Consider the following 15,995-nt stretch of genomic DNA (forward strand, 5'->3'; position numbering starts at 1 on the left):
GCACCCCATAGGGTCCCCAGAGCACCGCTAGGAGTGACCCCTTGAGCGCAGAGCCAGGAGTAACCCCTGAACCTCTGAGCATCGTCGGGTGTGACCCAAACCCCCCAAATTAACAACTAAATAAAAATGCTTGTTTTTTTTTAAAATTTATATTATTATTATTAGCAGGGACGGGAAAGCCGCAGAGGGGCGCGTGCGTGAGCGTCAAGCGGGACACGGGGACGCGGGGACCCTGCGGGCGCCGGCGGAACCGGGCGGGCGGCGGCTGCGCGCCGCGGGGACTGCCGGGCGCTGACCCCGCGGGTCACTGTCGCCGCCGCCGCCGCCGCCGCCGTCGCCGTCGCCGCCGGGCCGCGGGGCTATGGGCACCTTGTCGTCCAGGGCGCCGGCCGCCCGGGCCCCCGCGGCCCCGTCGCCGCCCGAGAGGGGCCCCGACCTGAGCCAGCTGCCGCCCGAGCTGCTGCTGCTGGTGCTGAGCCACGTGCCCCCGCGCGTGCTGCTGCGCCGCTGCCGCCTGGTGTGCCGCGGCTGGCGCGCGCTGGTGGACGGGCAGGCCCTGTGGCTGCTGCTGGTGGCCCGCGAGCACGGCGCGCTGCTGCCGCTCGTCCGCAGCTGCCTGCCCCGCAACGGGCCCGCGCTGCTCGGCCGCTTCTGCGAGCTCCGGCCTCTGGGACGCAACCTCATCCGCAACCCGTGCGGCCAGGGTGAGCGCGCGGCCGCGGCCGCGCCCCCGCGGAGGGACCCCGGCTCCCTAGGCTGGGGCGCACGGGTGGGAGCCGGGGCTCCGCCGGGGCTGGCGCTGGGCTCGGCGCTGAGCGATCGCCCCTACCGGGGCTGGGGGGGCCCGGGGCTGCGGGAAGAGCTGGGTGTGGTGGTGTGTGTGCCGGGATCAAACCTGGAAGTGCAAAGCCAGCGCCCCGCCCACTGTACAATCGTCCGGGCCCAGGTACTCTTATTTTTATTATTATTAAGTGTTGAGTTGAGTCCTCCCCCCGGCTGTGCTGTGGACTTGCTCTTGGCTCTGCGCTCAAAGATCACTGCTGGCAGGGCTGGGGGGACCCGGGATTGGGGCTGTGTGCTGGCATCAAACCTGAGTCAGCGAGCGCAAGGCCAGCGCCCCACCCACTGCTATCACTCCGGCCCCATCGTCCTTATTATTAATTATTGTTGTTGTTGTTGTTGTTGTTGTTGTTACGGGCTGGAGCGATAGCAAAGCGGGTAGGGCGTTTGCCTTGCATGTGGCCTACACGGCCGACCGGCGTTTGATTCCTCCGCCCCTCTCAGAGAGCCTGGCAAGCTGCGGAGAGTATCTCGCCCGCACAGCAAAGCCTGGCAAGCTACCCCTGGCGCATTCTATATGCGAAACACAGTAACAAGTCTCACAATGTTACTGGGCCCGCTTGAGCAAATCTATGAACAACAGGAGGACTGTCACAGTGATGATGATGATGATGATGATGATGATGATTAGCTTCGAAGCTTCACTCAGCTGTGCCCAGGGTTTACTCCTGGCTCTGTGCTCAGAAATCACTCCTGACGGGGCTGGGGGACTCTAGGTGGGGGAACAGACTCCCTAACTTCTGTACTATTGCTGGCCCCAGGCATTATTATTATTATTAATTATTATTAGTTTTGAGGCGGGCTGGAGCAATAGCACAGCGGGGAGGGCATTTGCCTTGCACGCCGCTGACATGGCTGACCCGAGTTCGAATCCTCCGCCCCTCTCGGAGAGCCTGGCAAGCTACCCAGAGTATCTGCACGGCAAAGCTACCTGTGAGGTACCCGATATGCCAAACACAGTAACAAGTCTTACAATGTTACTGGGCCCACTTGAGCAAATGGATAAACAACTGGAGGACAGTGACAGTGACAGTTTTGAGGCCACACCTGGCTGTACCCAGGGCTTACTCCTGGCTCTGCACTCGGGGGTCACTCCTGGTGGTGCTCAGGGGACCGCATGGAACGCCCGGGATCAAACCTGGGTCTGCCTAGTGCAAGGCAAGCGCACGATGGCTGCGGTCCTAGGCCATGTTTCTTGCCTCTGTGCTCAGAGATCATTCCTGGCGGTGCTTGGGGTATTGTATGAGCTGCAGGGGACCTAGCCAGAGTCTGCTGGGGCCAGGCACGTGCCTGGCCCTGGACTGTCCCTCCGGGGCCCCTTAGCCCTGTTTACCCTCCAGAAGGCTTCCGGAAATGGATGGTGCGACACGACGGGAACGGCTGGGTGGTGGAGCAGAACCGGACCAGCATTCCTGGGGCCCCTTCGCAAACCTGCTTCGTGTCCTCCTACAGGTGAATGTCCCGGTAGCCTGGGCCAAGTCGGGTCAGCGTGTCCTGGTTCCCCCTGACCCTTCTACCTCTTGCCTAGGTGGTGTCACAAGAAGCAGGTGTTGGACCTGGAGGAGGAAGGGCTGTGGCCGGAACTGCTTGATAGTGGCAAGATTGAAATTTGTGTCTCTGACTGGTGAGTGTGATGGCGAGACAGCCCTTGGCTAAGCTTTGGCCACGCGTGATCTGGGCCGGGGCGACTTCGCTGAACCCTCACGGCCCCAGAGCAACCGGAGCTCAGGGAAGTGACTAGTCTTTCAGTGACTAGTCTTTCAGTGACCACGCTCCTTGAACCCCTGTCCTCACGCCCAAGGGATTGGAAGATGCCAGATTGGATCATTTTTTGTTTGTTTGTCCAGTGCTCAGGGCTTACTCCTTGCTCTGTGCTTAGGGATCACTCCTGGCAAGGCTCAAGAGACCCTGTGAAGTGTTGGGGATCAAACCTGGGGTGGCTGTGTATTAAGTTATTGCCCTACTCACCGTACTATTGCTCCTGCCCAAGGCATTATATTATTATTATTATTATTATTATTATTATTATTATTATGGGACTGGAGCGATAGCACAGCGGTAGGACGTCTGCCTTGCACGCAGCCAACATGGCCGACCCGAGTTCGATTCCTCCGCCCCTCTCGGAGAGCCCGGCAAGCTACCGAGAGTATTCGATATGCCAGACACAGTAACAACAAAGTCTCCAATGGAGACGTTACTGGGCCCGCTCGAGCATATCGATGAACAATGGGAGGACAGTGGCAATTATTATTATTATTATTATATATTATTATTATTATTATTATTAGTTTGGGGGCCATATCTGGCTGTGCTCAGTGCTTACTCCTGGCTCTGCACTGAGGGTTCACTCCTGACAGGGCTCATGGGACCCTCTGAGGTTCTGGGGATCAAACCTGGGTTGGCCACATGCAAGAAAGCACCTTACCTGCTATACTATCACTCCGGTCACAGGCATCATCATTTTTATTATTATAATTACTTTTGGGGTCATACCCGGCTGTGCTCAGGGCTTACTTCTGAGTAAGGGCTTACTCCCTATGCTCAGGGATCACTGCTGGCAGGGCTCAGGGAACCATAGAGGATGCCAGGTACTGAAGTGATTAGCTGCATGCAAGACCATTGCCCTCCCACTATACCATGGCTCCAGTCCTATCCCTAGCTTTGGAAGCCTCCAAGATATTTCCAATCATTAGAAAAATCTAGGAAGCTATTCATGCGTCCTAAGTCAATCTGTGCTATCGCTCCAGCCAGGGCTGGAGCGATAGCACAGCGGGTAGGGCGTTCGCCTTACACGCGGCCAACATGGCTGACATGAGTTCGATTCCTCCGCCCCTCTCGGAGAGCCCGGCAAGCTACCGAGAGTATTCGATATGCCAGACACAGTAACAACAAAGTCTCCAATGGAGACGTTACTGGGCCCGCTCGAGCAAATCGACGATCAACGGGAGGGCCTTTACTTTTACTTTACTTTAAGTCAATCTGAACGAATAAATGTGACCTCTGGAGCTTTCTGGTCACAGGAAAAATATTTTTCATTTCGGGGCCAGAGTGATAGTACAGTGCGTAAGGTACTTGCCTTGCATGTGGTTGACTCAGGTTTGATTCCCGGCAGCCCATATGGTCCCCCGAGCCCGCCAGAAGTAATTCCTGGGTGTAGAGCCAGGACTCAATCTTGAGCACTGCTGGGTGTGGCAGAAACATTTTTATTTTTATTTTCTATTTATATTCTGTGTGGGCTGGAGCGATAGCACAGCGGTAGGGCGTTCGCCTTACAAGCGGCCAACATGACCGACCCAAGTTCGATTCCTCCGCCCCTCTCGGAGAGCCCGGCAAGCTACCGAGAGTATTCGATATGCCAGACACAGTAACAACAAAGTCTCTAATGGAGACGTTACTGGGCCCGCTCGAGCAAATAATAATAATAATAAAACAAAATAAAGCATGTACTCTAGCCTATAGAGCAATCTCTCTGCCACTCCCCAAAATTCTGAGTTTGGGGGCTGGAGCAATTAGTACATTAGTACATTGGCATTTTATCAGTAATTAGTACATTAGTACATTAGTACATTGGCGTTTTATTAGTAATTAGTACATTAGTACATTGGCGTTTGCTTTGCACGTGGCCAACTCGGGTTCAATTCCCAGCATCCCATATAGTCTCCCAGCATGACCAGGAGTAATTCCTGAGTGCAAAACCAGGAGTAACCCCTGTGCATTGCAGGGTATGACCCAAAAAAAGCAAAAAAAAAAAAAAAAAAAAAATTTTTCTAAGTTTTGCCCATTTTTATCCTACATACATAGATATTTGTATTTGCATGTGTTCAGAATCATACAGACTACGCCTTGTATCTGGCTTATTTCACTCAATTGTGTTAATAGATCCATCTATCCATCCATTACTGTGTGTTGTTGTTGGTTTACTTCCTTGTTGTCTGGCATTTACACTCTCAGTGACACACGGGATCTACAGAGAGCGGATGTTGTTCTTTCCAGGGAAGCTGGCAGCCCATCACCAGCTGAATCCTTTTGAGTGACTGATGGGAAAATTGTATGTTTCCCTTTTTGTTTGTTGTTGCTACAGTGGCAGGAGTGGCACACACTTGGTCATGGTGTCCTGGAGACCACACTTTTTTTTTTGTGCTACTTAATTTTTTTTTTATTAATGAAACACCATGAGGTACAGTTGTAGATTTACAATTTTTTGTGCTTGGGTTTCGATTATACAATGATCAAATACCCATCCCTCCACCAGTGCCCATTTTCCACCACCATGGATAATATTCCCCCCACCCCCATCCCCCCCATCCCACCCTGCCTCTGTGGCAGGGCAATCCCTTGTGTTCTCTCTCTCCTTTTGGGTGTTGTGGAGACCACACTTTTTGTGGGGGCTCCTGGGAGCATATGTGGCATTTTCACCAGGATTGCATTTGTCATGGGAGCTGGAGCCTGAGATTGAACTCCGCCACATTCCCACATGTTAGACATTCTTTTACTGAGCCCCATTTCCGAAAGCCCTAGGAAAGTATTTTTGAAAGCATCTACATTATACATTGGCATGTTACGTCTTTCACCACCCTTTAAGCCTTGGATGAAGGTCTGGAGGAATGGCACAGGGGCTTGGCACACCTGCCTTGCAAGTGTGTGGTCCCGAGTTCAAATCCCCGGTGTCCTACATGCCCTGAGCATGATCTTGACAGCTCTGTTGTCATGTCCCAGGAGAAAGAAGAAACAATGTCAGACGATAAATGGAAGACAAATACTAAGAGAAAATAAAACTCGTATCAAAGATTTTATCATTAATGAGAAAAACAGGTATCATTAAAAAAGAAAGAAATGTTTTTATCAGGGCTGAAGAGATAATAGAGCTGTTAGGGCACTTGCTCTTCCTCTGGCTGACCCGGGTTTGATCCCCAGCACCTCAAAGGGCCCCCGGAGTTCTCCAGGAGTGATCCCTGGGCTCAGAGCAAGGAGTAAGCCCTAAGTAGAGCTGCTTGTGACCCCCAAAACAAAACAAACAAAAAAAACATTTTATCTTTTAATTTGTGGCTTATTGATTTTTATTTTATTTTGGGGAACCCAAATGTGTTCAGGCCTTACTCCTTGCTCTGTGCTCAGGGATCATTCCTGACAATACTTTGGGGAACCCTATGGGATGCCAGGAATCAACCCTGGGCGGGCCACATGCAAGGCACCACTCTGCCTCTGTACTCTCTCTCGGGTCCCTGATCTTATGACTGAATATTTGTTGTCTTTAACTTGTGGGCCCTGGTGCTGTGAGAGATTTCTGTTACACCGTCAGGCGTGTGAATGAAGCACCACAAAAGAGTTGTCGCCCTTGGGGCTGGAGCAATAGTAAACTGGGAAGGGCACTTGACTTGTATGGGGCCGACCAAGGTTCAATCCCCAGCACCCCATATCACCCCCTGAGCTCCACCAGGAGTGATCCTTGAGCACAGAACCAGAAGCCCTGAGTACTGCTGGGTGAGACCTCCCCCCCACACACACATACACACACAAAAGTAATAAACCTACTGTGTGTACATGCAGATCAGCGGGGTGCCTGCTGCAGGCAGGAGGGTGGGGCCCAGGGTTGCTTTTTGGATTCGCTTCCAGGGAGGCCCTGTAGGTGGGGCAGGCAGACACTGGCGCCTGCTGAGGGTGGGGCCCCGGGCTGCCTTTGGATTCGCTTCTAGGGAGGCCCTGCGGGTGGGGCAGGCAGATAGCCCGATAAGGACACTCCAGGCCATGCTGGGCTCCTGTTCCCCCAGGTGGGGAGGCCGACACGACTGTGGCTGCAAGTACCGGCTCGTCGTGCAGCTTCTAGATGCCAACTTCACGGTCCTGGAGGAATTCTCGGCCACGCCCGAGCCCATCCCGCAGTGGAATAATGACGCCTGTCAGCAGGTGAGCTGGTGCCAGGGCGTAGGCGAAGGGGACGGGCCCTGTGATGACCTTTGCCACAGAACAGCCCCCGAAACTCCATGACTTGACACCAAAGGCATCTTCACAACCTCTGTGTGGTTTCTTGTAGAGTTGTCAGACAGCCATGTGTATATGTGTGTACATGCATGTGTGTACGTGTGCATGTGGGGGTGTGTGCATGTGGAGAGGTGTGCGTGTGTGCACGCACGTGTGTGTGCATGTGTACATATGTGCATTCACGTATGCATGCTTGTGTGCATGTGTGTGCTCGTGTGCACGCATGTGTGCAAGTATCTTTCTTTGTGCTTTTGAGCCTCACAGAATATGGGGGAACAAACTACAGTGCCGGGGAACCAGGTGGTGCCTGCACCCCAGCCCTCTGATTCATGTCCCAAGCCATTTTTGGTTTGGTGGTGGGGTTGGAGTGGGGAGGGAGAAGCCTCTCAAGTAATACTTGGGGAGGGGAGGCTGCGGTTCAATGCAAGGGCCCCAGGTGCTGCTCGAGCCCTATGGTGTTGGGGAAACCATCGTGGTGCCAGAGATGGAACCAGGGTCAGCTACGTGCAGGGCAAGCACCTAACCCCCTCTGCTCTCGCTCTCTCTCTCTCTCTCTCTCTCTCTCCTCTCTCCTCTTTCTTCTCTCTCTCTCTTGTGCTGAAACTGAGATCTCAGGCCTGTGATCCATTGCTGAGCCTTCTCCCAGGCTAAGTATCTCTTTATTAAATTCAAAAATTTGCCCGGAGAATGTCAGTTCCTCACCGCGCAGGCAGCGCCCCCGCGAGGCTTCCAGAGACACTGCAGCCGCGGCCCTGCCTTTCCCCAGACAGCCTTCCTGCCCCCTCCTACCACGGACGCACCCAGGCTGACCCCAGACCCTCGCAGAAGAGGCGAAGGGCCCGGGTCCGGCTGGGACACCCTCGTGCGTGGACGGCACCCAGGAAGAAAGGGGACGCGTGTCCTTTTCTGATCTTGGCTGGGACCATGGGTCCACTCCATCCTCTTTCCGCAGGTCACCCACGTCTTCTCCCACATCACGGGCGTCCGTTTTGTGTCCTTCGAGCACTGGGGCCAGGACACACAGTTCTGGGCCGGCCACTACGGAGCCCGCGTCACCAACTCCAGCGTGATCGTGCGCGCGGGTGCCAGCGTCCCCGCCACTTGAGACCCATCACCCGACACGCCTGGGCCGGGCCTCCTCCGTCCCCCAAAGACTTCTACCTCCCGGATTTCCCGGGAGCGCAGGTTCCAGAAACGACTAGAGAAGAGCCCGTGGGGGGACACGGCGGGGTGGCATCCCTGCTCCCCTTTGACTTCTGTGACGGCCCTTTCAGAAGCTTCTCTCCTACTGGGTACCCAAAGCTCGGCTCTGCCTAGCAGAGTGGACCCACCTCCGGTGACGACCTAGACCTTGGAGGAGTCAGGACTGGGACCAGGTGTCCCAGCTGAAATCCAGAGAGCTGAGACATTGGAGTTAAGTGGTTCTGTTCACCAGGGGGTGGCCGAGGAATGAGGGGCTCTCCCCCGGCCCCTGCTTGGCCCTCAGTTACTCCTGGAGTTGTGTGGTGTTTAAAGATATTTTTTTAATTTTAAAATGTTTTCAAACATTGAGTATATATATATATATATCACCAAAAGCTATCCACCAGCTACATGTAATAAATATATAATTTTGCCCAAAAGTCCTTACAGTTTTACAATGTGGGGGTGCTGAATATCGAACCCAGGGCTTCATACATATGAGGCGTATATTCTGCCACTGACCTCTCTCTCAGGCTCTCTCTCTCACCCCTCCTCAACTCTTATTTGGCGGGCAGCACTTGGGCCACGCATTGCGGTGCTCAGAGCTTACTCCTGGCTCAGTGCTCAAATGATCACTCCTGGCCATACTCAGAGCACCCAATCTGATGCTGGGGTTGGGACCAGAGTCAAACACATGTAAAGCAAACGCCTTAATCCCAGTACTCTTTCTCCGGCTCCATACGGTCTTTTTCAGAGAATTGCAGTGCGTTGGGCCCGAGAGCTCCCTCAGCAGGCTGAGCCTAGTTTGATCCCTGGCCTGATCCCCAGGGTATCATTGGCTGTGACCTCCCCGCCCCCAATTAAAAAGGAATTAAAATATAAAATAGATAGCTGGGGCTGTAGGTAGACCACTTGCCTTGCACACGGTCAACCCAGGTTCAATCCCTGGCATCCCATAGGGTCCCCCAGCGCCACCAAGAAAAATTGCTGAGTGCAAAGCCAGGAGTAAGCCCTGAGCACTGTTGGGTGTGACCCCAAAACCAAAGAAGAATGAAGTAGGAAGGAAAGAGAGGAGAGGGGAGGGAGGGAAGGAGGAAGGGAGGGAAGGAGAGCAAGAGAAACCAACAGGTGTGTAAAGAGGGAGACATTGGGGACCACGCAGCTTCCTACAGGAATAATGCAGATGACTATTCCAAGCCCCAGGAAATCAGTTCAGAGTTCAGGGCACGAGGTTGCTGGTGGACGCATCCCTCTGCCATGGCCGGCTGTGCCTGTCTGGGCAGGAGGTGTGTTGTGCGTGCAGCGGCAGGCTCAGGTGGAACTGCCCCTACTCCGTCATGCCCGAGAACACGTGAGGCTCACGTGCTGTTTGACGGCTGCCACGTGGGCTGCTGAGACGTGAGGTCTGTACCGCACCGGGGGCCCATCACAGCCTCCCCAGGCACTGCCCGGGTGACCGAGGTGGGCAGTGTCAGAGCTCGGCCCCTCTGTGCTGCCACTTATCTCCCCACCGTACATGTGCAGAGCGTCTGAAATAGCAGCCAAGTTGGTATGTGCTGTGGGGTTAAAGTGATGATAGTACAGCGGGGAAAGCGTTTTCCTGGCACACAGCCAACCCAGATTCAATCCCATATGGTCCCCCACAACCCCCAGGACTAATTCTCGAGCACAGAGCCAGGAGAAACCCCTGCGCATTGCTGGGTGTGGCCCCAAAACAGACAAACAAAAGTGGAGGGTCCAGAAGGTACAGTGGGTAGGGTACTTACCTTGCAACACCTGAGTTCAAGCCCCCGCACCCCACCAGGAGTCAGCAATGAGTACAGACAGAGCCAGGAGCAAGTCCTGAGAACCACTGGGTGTGCCACACACACCCCTCCAGGTGCAAACAAAAAGTGAGAGTCGGATTGAAAACAGCGGGTCCAATTTCTGGGGCTCCAGGAACCCCTGACTGAGCCAGGACGTTCACATGTCCAAGGACCTGGGTCTCTTCACTTTCTACCTTTCCTCCAGGCAGGAGGAGAAACAGCCCAAAGGAACATTCCTGGGGATGAGTGTGGGCTGCATTGCCAACAATAAGCGAACTGGGCGGGTGTGACCCAAAAACAAGCAGACCAGAAAACCATTACTGTTCTTCCTTCAGCCCTGGGTGACAGCAGGGCCCCCCACCACACACACACACACACACACACACACACACACACACACACACACACACACCCTTTCCAGTCTCTTGGCAGCTGTGACTTAACCCTGTCAATGCTGGATTTATGTCTAAGTGCTGGATTTGAGTCAGTGAAGATAAAGGTGCTCTGAGTTGGATGTCCATTCCTTTTTTTTTTAATTTTTAATTTTTTTTATTGAATCACCATAAGATACAGTTGCAAAGTTTTTATGTTTGAGTTTCAGTCGTACAATGATTGAACACCTATCCCTCCACCAGTGTACATTTTTCATCCGCAATGTCCCAACGCGCCCCCCCCCCCGCCTCCCCCCGCATCCCAACCTTCCCCCTGCCTCTATGGCAGACAATTTGCCTCTTTCTCTCTACTTTGGAGCATTGTGGTTTGCAACACAAGTACTAAGAAGCCATCATGTTTGGTGCTTTATCTACTTTGGGAGGTGAGAAACCGGTTTGAGAGCAGCCCTAGTGGAGCTCAGGGCTTGCTGCTTGGGGCCAGAGAGATAGTGCAGTGAGAGATTGCTTGGCACATATTTGACCCGGGTTTGATCCGAAAACCACTTATGGGGGAGAGGTCCCTGAACACAGAGCCAGGAGTAAGCCCGGAACACTGTGTTGTCTGGTCCGCAAACACAACACAACAAAACAACAGCAAAAGGACAGCACAGGCTTTACCCCTGACTGTGCTCAGGGTTATGCAGTGTTATGCAGTGCTGCGGATTGAACTGCAGTCAGCCACATGCAAGGCTAGTCGCTAATCCCTGAACTGTCTCTCTGGCCCCTATTTTTCAATGTTTCCTTGAGGGGTTTTGGGTCCCCCCTCACCCACCCAGCCCTGGGAATCAAACAAAGCAAATGCTTTACTGCTGAACTGTATCCTTGGCCCAGCATTTTTAAGCTTCCAGTGCAGTGGCATTAAGTACATTCATAATGTTGGCAGCCACCACTACCCATTTCCAGAACTTTTACTTCATCCCAGACAGAAAGAAAGAACCCATCCAGCAAGAACTCCTGGCCCCCGCCCGCTGCAGTTGTCAGTCTGCTTCCTGTCTCCCTTGCAGAAGTGGAATCTTCCAGCATTTGTCCTTCTGGGTCAGGCTAACTCATTTCTTTGAACTATTACCTCCTTATTTACAATATCTTTGTCAACCTTTCAGGAAGTCTCCTATTTCACTTACAAATTAACTTAGACAGGGCCAAAGTCCACAGAAAAGGAGTTTGCTTTGCATATGGCAAACCTGGGCTCTAGCCCCACTGCCACACAGGGTCCCCGGAGCCTCACCAGGAGTGATCCCTGAGCACAGAGCCAGGAGTCAGCCCTGAGTACCATCAAATGTGGCCCCAAAACAAAGCAAAATTAACTTGGACAACTTCCCTTGGCATTTGGGCTGTGTGCCATTCTTTTCTTTTCAATAAAAGAAGATATACATATATTACATACGTGTGTGTACATTGTGTATTTTTAGTTGTGGGGGCACACCCAGGGCTGTCATAGGGGTGACTGGAACCCCTGTGAGCAATGCTGGAGAGTCCCTGGGATTCAGGGATTACCTAGGCCCCTCTCAGCAGTACTCTGGGGACCCTGCACAACTCAGAATCAGACTTGAGTCATTTCCCCAAAACTTTAGATTCTGTATTTAAGAATTGTATTTACGGAGCCAGAGAGCTAATACAACAGAGCTAATATACTTGCCTTGCACGCAGCCAATCCGGTTTCATACCCGGCACTACATAGGGTCCCACGGTCCGCTCCAGGAGTGATCCCTGAGCGCAGAACCGCTGGGTGTGTGCTCAGGACTTACTCCTGAGTCAAACAAACAAAACTCTATTTATCATTGGTCACTGCTGCTATTTGAGGAGTGCTGTGATTTTATTATTCCATACATAGCTTTCATATCCAACAGATTTAGTAAGATTTCTTGTTGGTTCTTTCTTCCTCTTTGTTTTGTAGTTCTGAGGAACGAACCCTGGTTTTCTGCATGCCTAGCATTCATTTTGTCCTTGAGTGATATCCCTGGCCCTCTCATTTGCTCTTTAATGGGAATTTTTCTGACTTTCTATTAAAGTCTTAGAATTGCTCCCTTTATCTGTTGGCCATTCCCTTTTATTCCTAATTGCTCACCAATATTTTTGGTTAAAATTAAATTCTAATTTAATTTTACTCCTTGGGGGGAATGGGTCGCATCTAGAGGTGCTAGGGACTTACTCTTGGTTCTGTGCTCAGGCATCACTCTTGATGGTATTAGGAGACCTTAAGTGGTGCTGGGGATGAAACCAGGTCGGTTTCATACCAGGCAAATGCCTTATTCCTATACTGTCCCTGCAGCCCAGCCACTATATCACTACATATATATGTGTATATATACACACATATATATAATTGTAAGCAAGCTTTGTACTCTGTCCAGTGTGTTCTCTCTCTCTCTCTCTCTCTCTCTCTCTCTCTCTCTCTCTCTCTCTCTTGGGTCATACCCAGCTTGCTCAGGAATTACTCCTGGCGGTGCTCAGGGGACCATATGGGATGCTGGGTATCGAACCTCAACTGGCCACGTGCAAGGCAAGTTCCCTCCCCACTGTCCTATCGCTCTGACCCCTGTTCTTTCTCTTAAATTATTAATATGGCAGATAGCATTCATAGATTTGCTTGCAGATGATATTTTTGCAGAAATGTCAAAGTTGGAGAGCTGATTTGCTGCTGTGACATGACCCCAAGGTCCCAACCCCTTTCCCACCCCTGCCAGGAGCATTAGGTCACAAGGTGGTCAGCCAGAGAGGCACATGTCCCAAGGGTGGTCCCATTCCAGGTCACAACTCTGATTTCTGCTCCACTGAGGAACAAAAGTTCACCCCACCCCTTGGGTGGCCAAGGCTAGGGGCTCCCTGTTGGGGCACCTGGGTTTCTCCCAGGGCCCTCCTGCATCCCCCCCATGCTGACAAGGGCTGCCCCAGGGAGCACCCCCAATACCATCTGTCATACCACACACCTCCGACTTGCAGCCTGTTTCCCGGGAAACCTTACATGTCAAAGCTAGCTGTATGCGTGCAATGCTTATTTTTAGCCCCGAATAAATACTGACGTGTCCCCAACTTCATTCTGGATTCGAACGTGGCCGCTGCCTTCACAGCCCACTGTGGTCCTCCCCCCTCCCTCCTCCTCAGAGACAGCCCGTGTTCTTTTGGAATACTCTCTTGGTTTATTTATTGGTTGACTTCTGTTTTATCTTATTCTAATTACATTTTGAGGGGCCAGGACACACCTGGCAGTGCTCAGGGCTGACTCTTGGCTCTGCGCTCAGAGATCACTCCTGATGGTGTTCAGGGAACCCTATGGGGTGCTGGGGATCAAACCCAGGTTGGCTATGTGCAAGGCAAGCACCTTACCCACTGTACTATATCTCCGGCACCCAGTGATTATTTTTTATTTCCTCCCCTTCCCTCTTCCGTTTTTGGTTGTTGAGTACGAACAGAGATTGGTTTTTTTTTTTCTTTTTCTTTTTCCTTTTGGGTCACACCCAGTGATGCTCAGGGCTTACTCCTGGCTTTGCACTCAGGAATAAGCCCTGGCAGGGCTTGGGAACCATATGGGCAGCCAGGGACTGAACCCGGGTTGGCTATGTGCAAGGCAAATGCCCTACCCGCTGTACTGTCAAACGGCCCCATCTTGGTTGTTGCTGCTATTGTTGTTCTGATGGGGTTTGCACACCTGCCTGGGTGCAGTGGTCCACGGGCTCACACTCTTAGCTGAGGGACATGGGTTGCTGTCATTTTCCTTCTGCCAGCACAGATGAGTTACTGGGTTACAGGCCCAGGAGGGGAGCTGGAGTCTGCTTCCTGTGCCAGCAGCTTCCTTTAGCAGATGGAGCATGGGGAGGGGACAGGGTGGCACATGTCGCAGGAGGTGAGGGGCCTCTGCCACCTTGGAGGACAGAAGCCAACAGGCAAGGAAGGAAAGGAGAGAACCGGAAGTCATAAGGAGCGGCCAGATGCTGCCCATCCTGGCAGATGGGCCCCCAGGTAAAGAAAGGCTCTAAGCAGATTGCCAGTGCAGCTGCCCCTCAGCTCCGGCCATTCCTGCAGGAGGTGGTGGAGGGGGAGCAGAGGTCCCCCACCCGTTCTCACAGCCTCACCTCACCTACACAGCAGCACCTCCCTGACCTGTCCCAGGAGAGCTGGGATGCTCCTTCCCAAAAGGAAGTCTCCCCCACTGCAGGGTTCTCAGGGAACCCCACCTCCCCACTCCACCCCCTAGCTGACCCTGATGCCCTGTGACCAGCAGGTCCACGCTCAAACTTCTCTAAAGAACATCTTCATGGGCCGGAAAGACAGGACAGTGGGGAGGGCACTAGTCTTGCATGCAACCGACCCCAGGTCAATCCCCGACCCTACATAGGGTCCCCTGAGCCAACCAGGAGTAATCTTAGAGCACAGAGTCAAGAGGTAAGGCCTGAGGTTGTGGCCCCAAACCAAAAATAAACAACAACAACAACAACAACAAAGGAACAATTTCAGCCAGTAGGTTCTTTTCTGTTGTTGATCATTTGGGGGCCACACCTGGTGATGGTCAGGGTTTACTCCTGGCTCTGCACTCAGGGATCACTCCTGGCTGTGCTCAGGGGATCATATGGGATGCCAAGAATCAAACCCGGGTCGACCACATGCAAAGCAAGCACCTTATCTGCTGTACTATTTCTCTGGTCCCAGTCAATGGTTTCTTATTTTTCTTTTCTCTTTTCTCTCTCTGGTACTCAGCATTAAATTTGAGATCATGCACATTTCAATGCTGCTTAGAGATTAGAGGAAGACAAGAAGCAAAGGTGTGTTTGGTGGGGAGGGGGGTCACGAGCTATATATATCCAGCCCAGTCAGTACTTGGAGGTCACTCCTCTAGAGGAGTTCGAAGGACCATGTGGTGGTAGGGATGGAATATGGACCTCCTCCATGCAGTCTGAGCTCAGTTCCTTGAGCTCTTTCCAACCTGGGAACCAAATATTGAAAGGCTTCCCCAGTCTTTTCGTCCATGAGAAGGAAACGTGTGTCTTTGTTCAGAGAGGTAGACCCGGACACATGTGCATGTGCACTTGGGTTTTCTTTACAAATTCCTTGCCATGGGGCTGAAGCAATAGTACAGTGGGGAGGGCATAAGCCTTGCACGCAGCCAACCCAAGTTTGATCCTGGCATCCCACGTGGTCCCCTGAGCACTACCAAGAGTGATTCCTGAGTGCAGAGCCAGGAGTAACCACTGAGCACCTATGGCTGTGGTCCAAAACCAAACCAAAAAAAAAAAAAAATTCCTTGCTGCTTTAATAGTCTACAGAGTGCTTATTAGCACATTTCATCTTTTTGTATTCCTGGGATAGATGTAGCATTTTTATACAATTTTGAATTTATACCTGAATTTATATTGTTTTATTTTTCAATTTTGTTTTGTTTTGGTTTTTGGTTTTTGGTTGGAGAGCCACACCCAGGTATGCTCAGAGGTTTCTCCTGGCTCTGCACTCAAGAATTACTCTTGGCAGTGCTCAAGGGACCATACCGGAAGCCGGGGATTGAACCTGAGTCCACTGTGTGCAAGACAAACTCCCAATCTGCGGTACTATCTCTCTGGCTCCCCAAAAACATTTTTTTTTCAAATGAGTTGGTTTAATTTCAGATGGTACAGAATATGGGATAGACCAAACACTTGAGAAAAGTACACTTTGGCAGGATTCTGGGCTAAGTTTACTGACCTCACAGCTACAGTTAAAAATAGTTGAGAACCAGAGAATGAGCAACCTTTTGAATTCTTTTGCTTCTGCTTCTTCTTCTTTTTTTTTT

At 52.1% G+C, this 15,995-nt stretch overlaps 1 protein-coding gene across 1 annotated transcript; it reads left to right on the top strand.

Annotated features, from left to right (window-relative positions):
- Positions 1 to 317: 317 nt before the first annotated feature.
- FBXO27 (F-box protein 27) lies at positions 318 to 8,421 on the top strand. Its single transcript, XM_056136343.1, has 5 exons — positions 318 to 704; positions 2,181 to 2,292; positions 2,369 to 2,464; positions 6,609 to 6,744; positions 7,772 to 8,421. The coding sequence occupies exons 1-5, from the start codon at positions 362 to 364 to the stop codon at positions 7,922 to 7,924; spliced, it is 840 nt and encodes a 279-aa protein (XP_055992318.1). The 5' UTR covers positions 318 to 361; the 3' UTR covers positions 7,925 to 8,421.
- The last annotated feature ends 7,574 nt before the right edge of the window (positions 8,422 to 15,995 follow it).

The sequence above is a fragment of the Sorex fumeus genome, unplaced genomic scaffold (genome assembly GCF_029834395.1).
Source record: "Sorex fumeus unplaced genomic scaffold, SorFum_2.1 ptg000122l, whole genome shotgun sequence".
Lineage (NCBI taxonomy): Eukaryota > Metazoa > Chordata > Mammalia > Eulipotyphla > Soricidae > Sorex > Sorex fumeus.